This window comes from Sciurus carolinensis, chromosome 15 (genome assembly GCF_902686445.1).
Source record: "Sciurus carolinensis chromosome 15, mSciCar1.2, whole genome shotgun sequence".
In the NCBI taxonomy this organism is placed as follows: Eukaryota; Metazoa; Chordata; class Mammalia; order Rodentia; family Sciuridae; genus Sciurus; species Sciurus carolinensis.
The window spans coordinates 56,627,790-56,646,577 of record NC_062227.1 but is presented as its reverse complement, the minus strand read 5'-3'; the positions used below and the strand labels follow the sequence as shown (position 1 = coordinate 56,646,577).

The window sequence follows — 18,788 nt, the reverse complement described above, 5'->3', positions numbered from 1 at the left end:
CCTTTTTTTTAACCTTTATAATGTTCCCCACAATTCACAGTTTTCCTACTGGGCTCTAAGCTCCACCTTATAAAGTCGGTTAAGGCTATTTTTTTAAATGAACAACACATTTTATCTGGAAACATTGAGGTGGCTCATGGGTTGCCATTGGAAAAACTGATTTAATTGCTTCACTTAGATTGGTAATCTGAAGGAATTAACAAAACTTTCCCACCTGCTTAAATTACATTGACCCAGACCTCCACAGCCAGAAGATCACAGTGAATCCTAGAATCCTGAGTAGGTGTTCAGTGTTCATGGTATTGAGGCTCTTAGGAGCTGCAAGGGATATTCAGATAGCGACTGTTTTGAGATCTTTTATAAAAGTCAGTTTGTAACTATGGTTTTTTGTGTGTGAGGTGGATGCATTTTTAATTTCTCCATTTGTCTTTGTTTTCTTATTCTTTTTACTCAATATGTCTGATTCCTTATCCAATCTACTCATATTTTAATTAACACAAAGAAACCATTAAAAGGTTATAATCATTCTTTTATTTGACTTGTTGACAGATCAAAGAGTTAGCAGTGCCTATTGGATAATCACCAATAAATTAGTTCAAATAATGTTACAACATTTTTCTTACATATTATCAGATGTGTAGGAGAAAAACACCTTTCTAAAATTTTTACTTGGAGAGTTATTTTTATTAAGAAGGCAGTTAAATTACTAAAATTAGTTTGATACTACCTTTTCCCCAGTTCTTCGGAGATGTTCATCTAACGCCTAGTGTGATTTCTTGGTAAAACCAAGAGGTTTTCAAGAAGGTTTTAACCAATCATTGACTTTATTGATAGAACCTGATAGAGATTTTCTGTAATTGCTCCTGTGCATGTGTAGGTCCTTGCCAAAGTTAAATGAGTTGCAGGTGTTAGGCAGGATAGTCCCTCCTGTCCCCGTGGCTGTAGTGTGAGTGGTGCAGTGTGTGCAGTCTGCTGTGAGACGGGACTTGAGTGGTGTTTGTCTCATACTGTCTCTGACGCTGGGTCTTAGGGAGAGCATGGTTTGCCTTTGACTAAAGAAAACCCCAGAACTGCCTGTTTCTTATTTACAAACTTAAGGACAGTTGAACAAAGGGAATCGTGGCCACTTTTGTTGATCTGATGCTAAATTCACTAACTTCTTTGCTTTTTCTTAATATTCAAACAAAATTAGGAAAAGGCAGGATTTCTAGAGTCAAAGGCAAAGGAGTTCAATAGTTATAGTTGATTACACATTTCTATAGCATTTATAGTTAAGTCTTTTTTTTTTTCTTTTTTGATTCATTGTACACAAATGGGGTATAACTTCATTCCTCTGGTTGTACACAATGTAGAGTCACACTGTGTAATCATAGATGTACACAGAATAATAATGTTTGTCACATCCCATTATCTTTCCTTCCCCCTGCCCCTTCCCCACCCCTCAATTCCCTCTACAAAATTCAATGTTAACAAGTCATTTTCAAATCAGTCAATACTCATAACTTTGCAGCATAGGCAAGCACTGTATTTCTACTTAACAGGAGAGGAAATTCCACCTAGATAAGTTAAATGAGTTGTTTAACCAATTTTGTCCCATTGTGCCAGATGTGGAACACCTATAAAAACTTAAATTGAGCAACAAATATACCACTTAAAGTAACTTCAAATAATGTTTGAATATTGATTATGTTCACAAAATTGAAAACATGGGATTTGATGGATCAAGCTCAGAAGCAACTGTTTTATCAGAGTCAGGTCCAGGACTGAGGTCCTTTGACCCCTAGCCCAGTATTCTTTCCATTTCACCAGGGCCAGGCCTTGTTCTGAGTGCCTTAACTCATCCGATCCTTTCCTGTCACCCTGAGGTAGATATAGGAAGGAAGTGGTTACTTGTCACAGCAGAGGTCATGATGTGACAGTTTGGTGCATTCTGCAATAGGTAATGGGAATACACAAATATTATTTAAAGTGTTCATAACTTGTAGAAAAATACCTGTATCTTCATTATGTTACTTCCTTGTATAGTCATTATGCTTTGATGAGAAACACTACCAAGTGAATCTTGTCTTTGTTGCTCTTGATACTGGTACAGGTATTCACAATTTTTCTTTACATAATCATTATGTCTTTTACTTGCATTTCATGTCTTAGCCCTGATAAGGTCTCTTCCTTATCCCCAAATTGATACAGATAGACTGAATAAGTGCTATAGAAGAAAGGAGGAGGTGAGGGGGTCACATTCCTTCTTGCTAGATAAAATTTTGAATGGAATGCTCCTTGAATAAAGCCTTTTTCTGTTTTTCCTCTTTAATATCAACTCTATTTCCCCTAGGAGGAAGATTCCCTTCATTCTGATTAAGAGTTTGTTTTTTTATTTTGATTATTCTTTTATATATTCATAGTTGTTTCTAAAACCATCCCAGGAAAATAAAATTAGGCATCTGTCTCCCTCCACCCCCAAAATTGGCACTACTTAGCAAAATGATAGGCTACCCTAACCCATGAATTGATTGCTAGAATATGATCCTAAGTTGAGCCATGTTCAGTTAGACCCTTATAAATGTTATACATATTAATAAGTTCCACCCAAAAGACTAATTTCATACCATGAAAACCCAGAAATAGGTATGAAAATTTTTATTTTATGACCATATAATCACAAACATTGACAACTAAAAATTGGGTGATATATATGCTTTTAGGTGCCTTTGAGATTTTGAAAAATGTAAATTCACTGACATTTGGACTCATGGTATCTTATAGTAATGCTTTCTATCGCAAACATTTATTGTTACTCTAAGGACCTTCAAGCTTTAAAATTATTTTCTGCCTCAAGAAATAAACTGCAGGGCTGGGGATATACCTCAGTTGGTAGAGTGCTTGCCTCACATACACAAGGCCCTGGGTTTAATCCCCAGCACCACAAAAAAAAATAAACTACAAATTTAATGCAGTATTGCCTCCCAAAGTTTTGAATGGTAATTGCTGGGCAATAGACAGTTTCCATTGCAACTTTAGTTATCTTTTGCTCTAATTGTAGCAGCAGACTGAGTCACCCCATTGCCATTGACCTTGACTGAATCAGGAGCATTTAGTGGTTATTTGGACAAAATGTAGGCACTGGTACCATTCATTAGGCAACTGTAACTACAACTTTTGGTCCTTATTATGGAATATGATTATAATTCACTGGGTGTCAAATCAAGCTGTCTTCAATCAGGGATTGCCTATATTTCAACATTAGACTTGGAATATTTTTAAACATATTCCCTAAGGAGATTAACCATTTAGTGTAACAGTGGCATTTAGGTTCTTAAAGATCTCTGGTTCACAGCTCAGAGCATTTCTTTGTACTGCATGTACTTGTTCTAAATCCAAATTTCAGCATCATGGAAGCACTTCTTTGTAAGTATACACTAAAGTAAAAGTCAAAGAAAGGGACAGTTTATCTTAGTAGCCGAGAGCATTAATGCACCTCCCAGGCACATCTGTGTCTAATGAGAAACTCACTCATGATTGCTGTTGCTTTTACTAATAGGAACAAGAGTTTCTTGAGCTAATACGATGTATTAGACATTGAGGTAGGTGTCTTACATATTCATTTTCATTCTACTATAATAGTCTTGCTGGTAAATAAATCAAGTTTAGACTCTTACCCAAGGTTACATAAGTAATAAGTAGTAGAACAAGGATTCAGAGGCAAGTCAGGTTGGCCAGAGACTGGGCCACTAGCTTCTGAGCCCAGTGAGGTTTAGTATTCCTCAGTTACACTGGCAATATTTCCAAATGAAAAAAAAAATCAGTTTTTCTTTTCTTCTACTTCTCCTTCTTCTTTTTCCTTTAATGTTAAATTCCTTAAGTATCTTGAAAGAAATGTTTTTGAGATATTTCTGCATTACAAAACTAGATAATGTTGTATAACTCCAAGGTAAAGTAAAGGAGAAGGATTGCATTTCATTTTATCTCCACAGCATCTGTTCCCCATGCTTAGGACAGTACTCATGTCATGGTGTTGACCCCTAGTTGATGTCTGTAAAACCACTGTCTTGTGTGTTTTCATTGTTTTATGTTCATTTCATTGTATCTTTTTCAATAGAGTGGATCTGTGTTGTCGAATTTTGTTAAATTGTGAAGTAGATTTGGTTATTCCTGTCTAGAAACAATTAAATCAAGATATCATTAGTTTTATATGTTAATTATTACAGTAAGAACTTGACTTTTGGGAATAAAATTCCTCAAACGAGGTATTATTTGGTTTTTCTTTAATAATTCAACAATGCACTCTATACTATTGTCTTTCTATTTTAGTTTGGTAATTATTTGAAAAATAAAGTGGAGTGATAATTAATGCTGTTTGAGATTAATTTCCTTATAAACCTTAAGCAATACCTTATTTCCTGCTGCTTTGTTGAAAAAAATATATCCTTACAGATATTTAGATTTTTACCCAATAAAGCTTAAACTTGAAGAGGACTCGAAAGATCATTGGGCTGATCTGATTTTTCCTCAATATTTTATTATGAAAAAATTTCAAATATACAAAAACATTGGAAAAAATATATTTACAGTGAATGCCTATGTACCCACCACCCTTATTCTCCAATTAACATTTTATTCAGCTTACTTTATCATTACCTGTTCATCTCTCTGTTCTTCCATCAATCTGTCCTATTTTTATGCATTTCAAAGTTATTTTCATCATTTTAATAGCCTCATAGTATTCATTGTTCATTTCATCTACTGTTGGGCAACTGGGATTGTGGTAGGTAAAATAATGGTCCCTGGAAAATGATCCCATCCCATCTCAGAACCTGCAGATATGTTAGGTTATGTAGCAAGAGGGACTTTGGAGACAGAACTGAGGTTATGGACTTTAAAATAGGGAGAGAAGACCTAGTTTGTCCATGTGGACCTAATCCAAACACATGAGTCCTTAGAGCAAAGAACTTCCTCCAGCTGAAGTAGAGGAGCTATACCAGAAGAGGACCTCAGAGAGAGTCGGAGCTTGACTAGGGTCTGGCAGGCTGTTCCTGGTATAAAGGTGGAAGGAGCAATGTGATGAGAAGTTCAGGCAGCCTGAGCTGCTAACAGACTCCTAGGGCTACCCCAAAAGAAAATAGGAAACTCAGCTCTGCCATCGCAGGAACTGAATGTTGCCAACAATCTGAATGAACTTGGAATTGGATTCTCTCCCAGCTTCCAGAAAAGAGGCCCGCCTAGCTGATTTTGGCCTGGTGAGACTGAACCCAGCCAAATCTACCTAAACACCTGCAGAACTATGAGATAAATTTTATGTTGTAGTAACGCCCTAAATTTGTAGTAGTTTGTTACGTCAAACTGAATTGAAGACTAAATTCAAATTTTATGATCAAATTCTAGGGTAATTATATAATAAATATCCATGGGGCTAAATCTTTGGACACAGCCTTATTTCTTTTGTTAGGATAAATTTGTAACATTAGATTTGCAGGGACAAAAAAAACTTTGCATTTTTGAAGACTTTTGGTGTAGTTTTGTACTACGCGTTGTGGTAGAACATGTCTCCCCTTGGCTCCTTTTCAGAATTTTTGATAGTAATCCCAAAGCTCCAACCTTCATTCTCAGTCTCTGCCATCTCCTTTCCATCTCTAGAACCTTTTGCACTGACCTGGGAGCTAGTACCCCTTGAGAGATTTGCACAGTGTTCTCCCTGGACCTCCTGGAGCCTCTCTTCTCCACTAGTCGCTTAGAGTTCCCCAGTGCTGCTTCTTAGCCAGAAGTTTTTAAATTCTCTTCTGGATATCTCCTAGTGGAGAGAAACCCTGAAGGTTGTCTTTGCACTAAGGATGAAGTCCTGCACTCATCAGACTGATCTGTGAGGCCTGCTTGATCTAGTTTCATTTTTTTGTCCCCTACATGCTGTGTTCCATTTCACTGTTAGGCTTTTTGTACATGTACTTCCCTCTACCTTTCCCCTTACCCACATCTCACACAGATCTCTGCCTATTCATAAAATAGGCGATCATAAAAACTGTCATGTAATGAGCCCTTTTTATCTGCTAAGTAAGACTGCAAATGTTTTTTAATACATTACATTATTTAATCCTCACTTTCTCTAAAATTGGTAGTATTCCCATTTTTCAGATGGGAAAGCTGAGGCTCAGAGAGATTCAGTGAGTTAAGAACACACAGCTAGTATATGCTAAAGCTGGGACTCAAATCCTGGCCTGGCTCCAGAACTCATGTTCCTAATCACTCTGCTGTACTCCCCATCCCAGGCCAACCCTACCCTACCCCAGGGTGCCCATACTTCCATCCATTTAGGGTGTCTCTCCCCTAAGTGCTAACCTTTGTGAGGCAGATATGTCTGAATCATCACTTCCTCACCAGCACCTGCCACAGTGCCTACCCATCATATAGGCCACTGTGCTCGGGGACTGTATGGTTTTTTTTATGCATCTCATAATTTTCTGTTGAATGCTGGACATTATGAATAGAACAGAAGAGACTGGGATTTGAAGTCCTTATGCCTCTGCTATAGGTGAGTGGGTTTTATATAGGTGAGAATAGCTTCAAATTCTCCCCACAGTTGTTATTTTCTACTTCATGAGAGAGGTCTGTCTGGGTGTCAGAGGGAGGTTTTTTGTTTTATTTGTTTGTTTAAGTGTTCCTTTGTTGCCCTCTGCTTTCAGCAGTTCCTGCAGTGAGGTTGAAGAGGGATCTCTTTGTCGTCCTTGTCTCAATCTTGGGGAGTCCCTGAGTGTGCTGAATCTTAGAGGCGAGGCATTCTCAGACGTCCTGTCCCTTCCCGTGGATAGCCCCTGCTCGATACAGGTGTGAGATCCCGAACCCAAGCTGGTTCCCGACCTCAAATCCCAGTTTTAGAATTTCTTTTGCTTTTATTCCTCCACCAGCAGAGTGGACTTTGCCCATATCCTGGAGGCATAAGGGTGTTTTTCTTACCCATTCAGGGGCAGGATGGGTTAAGTCTATACTTCTCGCCTAGAAGCAGTGGAAATGCCTGTGCTCTTGGCTTAGCTTAAGGCTCTAGGCTTTTGCATAGCATGAGAGAAGAGTCTGGGAAGCCCATGAGTCTGGCATCTGTCCCCAGCAGCAGCTGACCACCTTCTGTAAGCTTGACTGATGGAGCGACTCCCTTAGGTCTCCTGTTCCACACACAGCCTTTCTCATGTGTTCTGTTGGAGGCCTGTGGAAAAGAGCTCTCAAGTGAAGGCCTTCATTCCACCTGGGGCCTGGTTTCTCAGTCTCACCCAGCTGACCACACTTAGCTCTTACAAATTCATTGGAAGTTTAGCAGAAAACACAGCTTCCTTCCGCACTCAGCGCAGGGTGTGAGAGTGCCTGTCTTCCTTCTCTTCTTACAGAGAAGGAATTCATTTCACTTGAAGAATTGCTCTCTGAGAACAAGACTTGAGATTTTCTAAATTGTCTGGCTATTTTTCATTGTTAGGGTTGGATAGAGGGGCATTTTTTCCCTCTCCTTCCATATCCTAAGCAGAAGCCCAATCCAAGTCCCTGATAATGCTTCCTGACATTGTCCCAGAGAACCCATTTATTTTACACTTAAAGAAACTGAGGTCCAAGAAAGTGACTTGCCCAGTCGGTGGCAAAACTGGGACTTGACCCAATCTACAGCTGCTCTCTGCTAACTTGCAGCTACATTTTTCCTTTTTACTTCAGGGTAACAAAACCCCCATGTGTGATTCTTCACTGCCTTTCTTAGCGTCACTGACTCTCTTTCTCAAACAAGAATGAAAAATGGTACCAAATATCATAGGTCTCTGAAGTCAGTGCAGAGTCCATGACAGACAGGTTTAGAGATGATCCCCTGCTGTTCCCATGTTAACAATGGCAAAGATAATTAACATGCATGGAGAACAGAAGCAGAAGTAGGTTCTTTGGTCTAGAGAATGGTCATTTTGGAACTTAGCCTTGCACTTTTGTCCTTTCAAGGGGCATTGCATTTTCTTCTAAAAACTAACAATGATTCTATTCAAGGTGGTGGGGTAATTGAAAGTAAATTCTGAACTTCACTGAGGTTTGAGGTCACTGTAAAGATTTTTCTTTACTAATTGCATTATTGGTTATACTCATATAATTTTCTTTCTAAATTCAGTATTTTTTACATTCTTTATGAAATTGAGACTTGAGAGTAGAGCACTTGTTTTGGCACATAACTGTAACTTCAAGTGACTTACCAAAGGTCACAAAGCTAGTTATTAGTAGAGCTGGGACCCAGCTGGAACACTGAGACCTAAGTTGGAGCAAAAGGAGGCACTCAGGAGAAAGTCAAATCCACAAATGCACACCTTCCCAGAGTACTATTTTACCTTTTATAGAACATGAAAGGGTATTTCTTTTTATTATTTAATTATTTTAAATATATTTTTTAGTTGTAGGTGGACATAATACCGTTATTTTATTTTTATGTGGTGCTGAGGATCGAACCCAGGGCCTCACGTGTGCTAGGCAAGCACGCTACACTGAGCCACAATCCCAGCCCCTAATATATTTTTAAAAGAATGAAAATGAACATTAATTCTTAAAGTAATGCATTTGAGTTAAAAAGCTAAAAACACCAGGCTCTGGTGTATGCTTAGTCTCTTCTAGAAGAAGGGCGGGCAGCACTGTTTTGTACCCACTTTCTGTGCCATGGCCTGCTAAGATATTCTGATTGTTGGGGGCTGCAGCTTCATTGGATTTTGATCATTTTCCAGATATGGGAAACCATCAAAGTTAACCAGTGCCCTAGTGGTCACCATTGCCCATGCCACCACTGCCTGTACACCAGTGTGTTGTATGTGAATAGCCACTTTCCAGGGTCCTAGCATGGGTCTCATTCAGACAGTGCCCCAGGATAAGTGAAGACCACGTGGTTTCCATTCACACGCAGGAACAGTGAGACCAGAACTCTGCTGTCTTCTCTCCACCTGCCCCTCCCACCCTTTGATTAAGGTTACCCATTGTCTAAGTTGGTCACAGGATTTGTTCATTGGCTGTGATTTTGTGTTTAACATAAAGCTGATTCTTTCAATTAGATATTTTGAGACAAATCCAGTTCCGTCTGGAAATAACATGGTCACAAAGCTTTTCAGTGTGTGTGCCAGTGAATTAACAACATAAAGATAACAAGTCTATCACTGGAGGATTGCCCTTGAAGGCCATTGGCTCAGTGACTTTAAAAAGGGCCTTGCCTGCATGTTTCCTCTCCCTCCCTGCCTTTGGCAAAGTCCCATTAATTTTGTTGAAGGTTTTATTTTCTGCTGAAAATGCAGGAAATTTAGACAACTCTCTTGGAATCCCCCCAAAACTAATACAAACAAGATACATATGCTCCTCTTAAGGAAACTAAAAATAAATTATTTGAAACTATTTAACTGTATAAATTCCCTCTTAAAAGGAAAGGGAAGTTTATAGAATGAAAGGCATCTCTGAGTGCTGTTAACTAGGTAAAATATTCCCACAACTGCCAACTTGTCTGTTAGATATTAAATTACTACTTAAAGTAAAATTTGTTAGACTTTCAGTCCCAACATGTACAAACAGTCAGACATGTGAAAATGGGAATCTTTTTCTCAGCGTACTTGTTTTTAGATTGAAATTGTTTGCAATAAAGTAAGTATGCACCCCACCTTTTTTTGATCTGGACCTTATTCCTGTTATGGAAGCTATATGTACTAAAAAGCAAAGACCATGAATGAGATATATGAGATAACACATATCTTGTTATCTCTCCATATTTTCTTGCTCTGTCAATGAGATTTTATGTCTGACAAAGCTAATTTTGATACAGTTCGGAGGAAACATGGTTAACTTTTTTTAAACATGGTTAACTTTTAAAACCATATCAATTTTATAAAACCTTATTCTTTAAGTATAAGTCAGTTTTCTACACAGCATCCCCTAAAAGACTGGTTTTATAAATAAAAGTAAAAAAATGTGACTCAGATTTAAGGCTTAGAAATATGATTTCTGAGTTCTTTGCATTTATGGTAATTATATTAATGTAGCAACTTTGGAAAGGCATTTACCTTTTTGCTCTTTTGTAATAATGTCTAAAGTTGCATTGATTTTTCCCTCTTAAAGTACTTTAATAATATTTTTGTTTTATTTTGGAGCATATTCACATGGTGCTTAGCTGATGCTACACAGTTTTAAGAATTTAACAAATACAACCTTAAAAAAAATATTGAATGGGCACAGGGACATAGCTAGTGGTAGAGCTCATGCTTAGCATGTGCAAAGCCCTGGATTCAGTCTTCAGGTACCAAAAAGAAAAATCAACAACAACAAAACTGTTAAATACCATTTGAAATGTTGGCACCTAAGTAATGATTAAATTGAACAACCCTTTAGGTATATTTAAATGTCGAGATTTGGATGAATTTGTAGTTTTTCTAAAAACTCTAATCAGTTCATTCTAATTTTTCATCTTTTTACAAGTGATGATTATTGCCCAATAATGCTTTTTTTAAATGAATCATGAAAGATATGGTTTACTGCCATATCCAGTAGTGACCTGCACCAGAATCTAATCATAGTAGCAACTTAAAAATGCAAATAGTCTTACAAATTATATTTATTTTTATATTTTTCTTGGAAATTAGAATTAGCCAAAAGTTTGATTGTCTTGTTTTTAGTAAACATAGTTTACCCCTCTGGCCCATAATTATTTCACAGTCTTCTTCATATCTTGAAGCTGCAAATGATCTTCCAACAGAAATGAAAGGACCCCACACAGCATGGTTTGTAGGAAACAACTTGCACAGTAGGAACTCTGTTTCTTAAAGATAATTAAAGTAGTGGTTAGCAGAGAACTGTTGTCACTTAAAAATGGAAATGAATTAGTTGCAAAGATTATATGTTCTGTGTTCAAGGATAAGCTGATTGACCACTTGAGATGAACCTTATAAAAGGCAAGAGATTCTAACACTAAAGGAAGTAGCTTTAGTGTCTAGTGCTGAGTATGTTTTGTGATGTTGATTCTTTTGATCAAATTCTAAGCTTTCTAACTCAGAATTAACCTAAAGAATTACTAAATTGAATGAAATGATACATGTAGCAATTTTTGGTATAGTGTTTGGAACATAATAAAAGTAATCAATGTAGATAACTGACTTCAAGTAAACCCCATTTAATTTCTCAAGGAATCATTCCTTTGAGAGTAGTTGTGAAAATAACTGTAATTGACATCCAGCTGGTGCAAGCTGGTGGGGCTGCCTGGGTTGTGTACAGCCCACATCTAATAGAACTAACCGTGTCTACTAGTTGTTAAATATTTAGAATTTCACCCCTGGGTATAGCCAGGAAGGAAACTGACCTTATCTTATAAAAAGGGTAGTTGGGCTGAGGATTAGAGACTCTTTGTATAGAAATTTTCATAACCTAAATAATTGATAATGTTACATGTTAAAATAGATTTTGACAGAAAATTATAATCAGCTACTCTTTAAGTTACACTTAGTGTTCTAAATTGTGTATAATTTCTCATTTTCCCTTGTTTCACATTAAAATATAGAAGCGCCTTTTATTTTGACAATACAGCAAAATTTGATATTATATATCATTGCTACTTCTTCCCACATTACATTTTCAATCAATTTGAATAACATTAGAAACTATGTATTATTGTCATTCAGTTTATATACCTGTAACTGAATATAGTCTATAAAAGATAGTATTAGAACTTACCAGAGAAACAAAATAAGTTAAATAAAGTATCTAGAAACTCCTTTAAACATAAAAGGGTTACTATGATTCTTAAAGAGCCTTCAGTCAGATTGATGCATAGTAAAAATTAATGCAGAGCATTGCATATTGATCTAAAGTTTCCATTTATACTTTCCTGACGTGGGAATGAAATAAATGGTCAGTATTTTAACTTAGGTTTAAATGAGCAAGTCCTATTTGAGGGTTGGGTATGTCACCCTGTTTGCTTCAGCAAATTACTTAATTAAATATTGAAAATAAACAATGTGTTCGAAAGCAGAAATTGTAATCTATCAACAGATAATTCTGTGGAAATAAATTTAATATATTAGACAACATAAATGAGTATATGAAATATTTATTAACATAAAATTCTACAGAAAGATAGTATTTTGATTGACCTTTATTTCTGAAGTGTACTGTCTCACTGAATTGCTTTTAAATGACCTGAGAGAATATTCTGAAACTCTGAAGTCTTCTCCTCCACTAGTCATTCAAACAGCAGGTGAAATAAATGAAAATACATTTGAGAAAACTTACTGTTGAGATTATGTTGTCAGTTCCAAATTTGAAGCCTGATCTCCTCCCCTTTGCTACAAAAATATACCAGTAAGAGATGAGCCATGATAAGAAAACATTTAAAATACATAGCCACACCTAAAAATGATAGGGATGTTTCTTGATGGACCCAAAACAGAAAGAGCAATCAAAGCAGGGAACCCTGCGTTTCCAGGAGCCTGCTGAGCCTTGGACTGTCAGACAGCAAGACTGGTTGGGAGCTCAGCCTACTGAAGGGAAGAGCCCTCAAGATCCCCAAGGTACCAGGACCACACTGGGCCACAGTCGCTGCTGGAAGTTGGGAGCTATTGTAGATCTTTCACTGAAAAATTTGTTCATTGCTTGCTTTGAGTTTTGATGTTGTAAATTATTTTACGTTCAGATTCTCAAAGACTGCTAACTCTAAGAAACAATGACAAAACCACAGCTTATTTATCTGTAAATATAAAGATTGAAATGACAGTATAGAAAACTGAGGTCATTTTCTGATTTAGGCACTTTTCTGGGAAACAGTAAGACCCCCTTACTAATTTACATTGTGAAAGTCTAATGATTTAGGATGAGAATATAAATAAGGATCTGTTGAAGCTGAGCAAGCTCCAAATTTGCCGCTAAATTGGCTAGTCTATCATTTATTCATATTTATTATATGAAATTCCTAATTATCACCATAATAAATTCAAATAATTTTAATTCAAATCCTTTAGTAACCGATAAAACTAATTCTAAAGACTCTTGATAGAAATAACCTTGAAGAGCTTTCCTGCATGATCTTTTAATGCTGCTGTAGTTTTAAATAATCACTTGAATTTTGATTACTTCTATAGCAAGGAGAAAAACACTGACTCTGTTGGGGTTTACTTTCTCTTTAGGCACAGGACCTCAACGTCATTGAAGAAGTGATTCGAATGATGTTGGAGATCATCAATTCCTGCCTGACAAATTCTCTTCACCACAACCCAAATTTGGTGTATGCACTGCTTTACAAAAGAGATCTCTTTGAACAGTTTCGAACCCATCCTTCATTTCAGGATATAATGCAAAATATTGATCTAGTAAGTGTAAATGGAGGTATTTATTATAATTCTTTTTTAAGTACTAAAGCAGAAAAAGTTTAATTTAACAAACCTTGCTATGAACTCTATAACACTGAGTCCTTTCCTTAAACTGTATTTGTGGCCCATGGTGTATAAGAATTATCGTTGCTTTGCATCCTAGTTTTGATGGTTTTGCCAATTTTGTAATGGCATCTCAGTATAGTTTTAATTTGTAATTCCTTGATCATAATTTTATGTAACAAATGTTGCATTCCCTGTGTGCACGTGTGTCTTAAACACACACATTTAATAGAATTGAGATCGTACTTAATTTTAAATAATTCTCTATTGTGTTCTACTTAACATTTAGATCATCAACCTTTTTCTGTGGTATAATCAGTTCTTTGAATCTCACACTTTAGTATCTATCTGGCTAGCCTTGTAAATGTCCTAAAATATATTAACCATTATCCCATTGTTGCTCATTTTGATTGTTTCAGGTTGTTTTATATCAATTCATAGTTAATGAACAGTTTATAAATAAATCTTAGCTCACATTTTTAAATTATATTTTTAGTATTATTTTAAAGCTAGAATTTTGCTGCTTTTTGCCATCAGAGAGTACGTATATTTTCACGATTCAACACAAAGCTAAATTGCTTTCCAGAAACATTGTACAGTTTATGCATCTGTATATCATTGTATACTTCCGCAAGTGACCTGTGAGAGAACCTATCTCACTGTGCTCTTGCAGCTTGGAGCATTAAAATTATTTTAATGTTTGTCTTTTTATAGAAAAAATGATATTTCATCATTATTTTTAATTTCTCTAATTACTAGTATGGTTGAACATTTTTTATAGGTCGATGAACTTTTGCTTTCTGTCCTTTCGAAAAGGATTTTGGTTAAATTTTCTATTGCTAATTGAGTGTTTTCTGATCCAGTTTGGTTTCATAAATGTTTTTGAATGGCTGATATGATTCATGGTGGTAGACACCAAAATCAACTAATGTAATGTTACTTACATTTAGGAAAGTTTTGATAATAAACTGTCACACAAGCAAATATTATGATTTCAGTAGTAAGTAAGCATAAGTATATATACCTTTCTCTAGGGTGTCTTCACAATGGTGCAGTTGTTACATGACCTGTCTCATACCCCAAAGGGTTTACCCTGGGGTATGTGTTAATCAATTTTGCATCGCTGTAACCAAAATGTCTGACAAGAACAACTTAAAGAAGGGAAAGTTTATTTTGGGTCATGGTTTCAGAGATATCTTTGGTCCTAAGATGAAACAGAACTTCATGCTTCGTGGCAGAAGGATGTGGTGGAGGGGCTGGGGATATAGCTCAGTTGGTAGAGTGCTTGTTTTGCAAGCACAAGGCCCTGGGTTCAATCCCCAGCACTGCAAAAAAAAAAAAGAAGGATGTGGTGGAGGAGTGACAATCAGGAAGCAGAGAGAGGGAAGTCGAGAAGGGACCCAATGCCTCTAGCCACGCCCCACCTGCCTGCAGTTAACCACCCAGTTCATTCACACTAGGATGGCTGATTAGGTTACAGCTCTCACAATCCAATTATTTCACCTTGAATATTTCTGCATTAACACACAGGCTTTGGGGGAACATCTCATATTCAAATCATACCACAATACTACCATTTTACATTCCAGCACACAGCGTTAAAGAGTTCCTGTTGCTTAACATTCTAACCTTAATAGTTTTGCCAATTTTGTAATGGTATCTTGTTATAGTTTTGTTTATAGTTCCTTTATTACTGAGTATGAGCATGTTTCATATGTTTAGTGTTCATTTGGATTTTTTCTTTTGTAAAGTGCCTATGCAAATCTTTTGCCAGTTTTTCTGTTCAGGTATTTATCTGTTTCTTATTAATATTGCATTTTATTATTATTATTCCATTATGCTCTAGATTCTCAGTCTTTAGCAGTCACTAACACAGCTACAGTCTTCTGACAGTACTTTAAAAGTCCTCTCAAAATGATAAAACAGATCAGGGGACATTCTGCTCCATCTTTCCTTGGGAACCTGATTCCTGCCACACACACTGTGTTCTGGTTCTCCTGCACAGCTGCACTGGCTTCCTGGGAATTTCCTTCACTGTTTTCCTTTGGTCAAACCTAGCTCCTGTGTCTTCCCCTTTCTTGGTTTATGGTTTCATGTTTGTGGAGCATACACTACATTAACTTTCTGGGAAAAGAATGGTATGATATAGATTTTTTTTAAAAGTTGATACATAATTGTACATTTATTTCAGTACATGTATATAATGTGTAATGATTAAATATGGGTAATTTGCATCCTTATTACCTCAAATATATATCATTTATTTGTTGAGAATGTTCGGAGTTCTCTCTTCTAGATATTATTATTCATTCATTTATTTTTTTTTTATTTTTATTTTTTGGTACTGGGAATTGAATTCTAGGGCACTTAACCGGTGAGCCACATCTCCAGACTACTTTTTTATTTTATTTAGAGGCAGGGTCTCATATGAGTTGCTTAGAGCCTCACTAAGTTGTTGAGGCTGATCTTAAACTTGCCATCTTCCTGCGCTTCAGCCTCCTGAGTCACTGGATTTACAGGCGTGTGCCACCACACTCAGCTCCTAGTTATTTTGAAATAAAGATTTTTTTAAATGTTTTAACTTTCTGTCTGAAAATGTTATTCTTCTTCCTTTGTGTATGGCCTGTTCTTTTTTTTTTTTTTTTTTTGTGGTGCCGGGGATTTGAACCCAGGGCCTTGTGCTTGCAAGGCAAGCACTCTACCAACTAAGCTATATCCCCAGCCCTTGCCTGTTCTCTTGAGAAGCATTTCTGGCCTCTTGATCTTGTATTCTCATGAGATTTCATGATTTCCTGAACCTTGGTTATTTGTACTAGGCATTTAGAGGGGGAGACTAAACTCTAGGCTGGGTCGACTGTGGTTCGTAGTTTAATAATTAATGTTAATTGTATGCTTTGGTAAAAGATGAGAATACAGAACACCAGGAATGGGCAGAATGATCCTGGTTTACAAAGAAACTGTGGAGAAGGAAGGCAGAGCCTTCATCCCTTTCTAACAGTTGACTCCTAACAGCAGTCTTAAGGATTATAATGCTGAGCAGAAGCTGGTTTTTACTGTAAAGGCAACTTTATAGACTATTTATTTCTAAAAGAACTACTTTGTACCATTGTAGATTTGTCCAAATTCCTTTCTGTTTCTTGCTAGTACTATTTTTAGAAGTAAAATACTGAGTTTAATATTCATGATGTCTCTGAATAAAAGTTTAACAAAATGTTTCCTCCTTTTACATGAGAAATTGGCCTTGAGGTTAGCTGCTTCTCACTCAGGTCCCTGGAAAACCAATGAAGGTGATGTCAGCTGCATCACCAGCATCCCTGCTATGGGAAAATGATAAAATGACATTTGATTGATAAGTTGAGTCGGCACTGAAAGGAACTATAAATACCTGGTAGGAAGCAATAGCTTTGGGCTTCTCTGAGCAAGATAACTCTGATACTCAGGCATGATCCAAAAGCTGAGACTGTCAGAGTTCTAAGCGAGGGTGCCTGCTGCACCCACCACAGCAGTCTCATTCTCTTGCATCTGAACTGTCATATGAGGGACCAAATTTTAGTCCCAAAACTATTGTAAGGATTCTCAGTGAAAACAAAAATCTGTGACTATGCTGTTAGCATGCTCTTTTTTTCTGTCCTTCTATCCTTTTAAATTAACCTGATGCTAAGTGTGGCCTTTTATGGTCTCAATATTCTTCATATCTAATTGGGCCTAAGAATATCACCTCGGAGTAGGCATTACAATGGTGAGATAGTATGTTCTTGTATTTATTTATAAATGTATCACTTTCAAGCTCTAGGATAGAGATTATTCCTAGTTTTCCAGGATTTATCCAGATCTTTACGTCATAAAAATATTTAATATTTCCTTGTTATGGTTTGGATATGAGATGTCCCTGAAAAGCTCTTGTGTTAATACAGGAGTTCAGAGGTAAAGTGATTGGATTGTGAGAGCTCTAACCTGATTAATCCATCGTAGTTTGAATAGTAACTATGGACAGGTGGCAGGAAGAAGTGGGTCACTAGGGTCATACCCTGGAAAGGGTTGTTCTCTGTGGCCCCTTCCCCATTTTTATTTTTTTCCCTTTTTTTTTTTTTTTTTGGATACAAGGGTTTGAACTCAGGGGCATTTAACCTCCCCAGCCCCTTCTTATTTTTTATTTTGAAACAGTCTTGCTAAGTCGCTAAGACTGGCTTTGAACTTGCAATCCTCCTGCCTCAGCCTCCCGAGCTGCTGGGAATACAACTATGCCCCGCCCTTCCCCCTTTCTCTCTGCTTCCTGGCCAGCCATGAGGGGAGCAGCTTTCCTCTGCTGGGCCTTCCACAATGATGTCCTGCCTCACCTTGGGCCCAGAGCTATATACTCAGCATGCCTTTGATACCATGAGCCTAAATAAACTTCCTCCTCTAAATTGTTCTCATTGAGTTTTTTGGTCACAGCAATAAAAAGCTGACTTTTCAACCTTTTGTTTCTGATCTTTGTTGTCCTGTTCATTTTAGTCTGTCTTTATAACAGTCCTCTATCACCTCTATCATCCTAACTTATGCCTTTCTCTGACTCTCTCTGATTTCAGTTTCTTTTTCCATACCTTCCTTTTGGTTTTGTCTTCTTTTTTCAGGACAGGACAGGCACCTGAGCTATCTACTATATATGTCTGATAATATACATCAATGATATATTAGGGAGAAATACTCTGTTCAATTCCAAATAGCTTTCATTGTGATTGCCAATATTTTCTTGCATTTCCCAAAAAAATAACCCAGAGTTCCTCCTATCCCCTCCCATGGTCACAGATGTAATAGGTGATAGATTATTATATGATAACACATCATTTCAATTATTTAGCTTTAAATTCTTGTTTATACCACATTGAAAACCATTTGTTTCTTTTCTCCTCCTCCTCCCCCTCCTTTACCTCCTTCTCATTGTCATTGCTAGCTTTTATTGCATGCCTGCTAAGCATTTACATGCATTATCTTAATCCTCATTTAAAAATAAACCTGTGAGGTGTATTTCATTTTAATCCTCAAGTTACAGATAAAGAAACCGGTTTAGAAAGATTAATTAACTTGTTCACAGTCACACATTCAGAAAGTGCTAGAGCCAGCAGTCAAACTCAGACAGTCTGGCGATAAGGCCAGCATTTGTAGTCATTGCGCCTGACTGCGTTCCTGTTTGCCAGCTGCACCTGCAGTTTTTCATTGGTTCACATGTTCGCTCCCTGAAAGTGTCTGATCAGACCTCCATGCCTCAAGCTTCCATTTTTTACTTTCTCCCTCAAGATCACTTCTCACAGTGTCAAATCCGTCTTTATTCCACCATTCATAAAAATGAAGAACATTCTTAGTGACAAAGCTATTGATATCCTTAAAAATGTCTTCGAACCACTGTACTACTTTTTGTGAGGA

At 36.9% G+C, this 18,788-nt stretch overlaps 1 protein-coding gene across 3 annotated transcripts in view; it reads left to right on the top strand.

Annotated features, from left to right (window-relative positions):
* Positions 1 to 18,788, top strand: part of Dym (dymeclin) — a 369,953-nt gene that overhangs the window by 278,410 nt on the left and 72,755 nt on the right. For all 3 annotated transcript variants that reach the window (XM_047527019.1, XM_047527018.1, XM_047527017.1), the window contains one exon: positions 13,140 to 13,322. In XM_047527019.1, the coding sequence (XP_047382975.1) occupies positions 13,140 to 13,322 (183 nt within the window). The remainder of the gene's footprint in view (positions 1 to 13,139; positions 13,323 to 18,788) is intronic.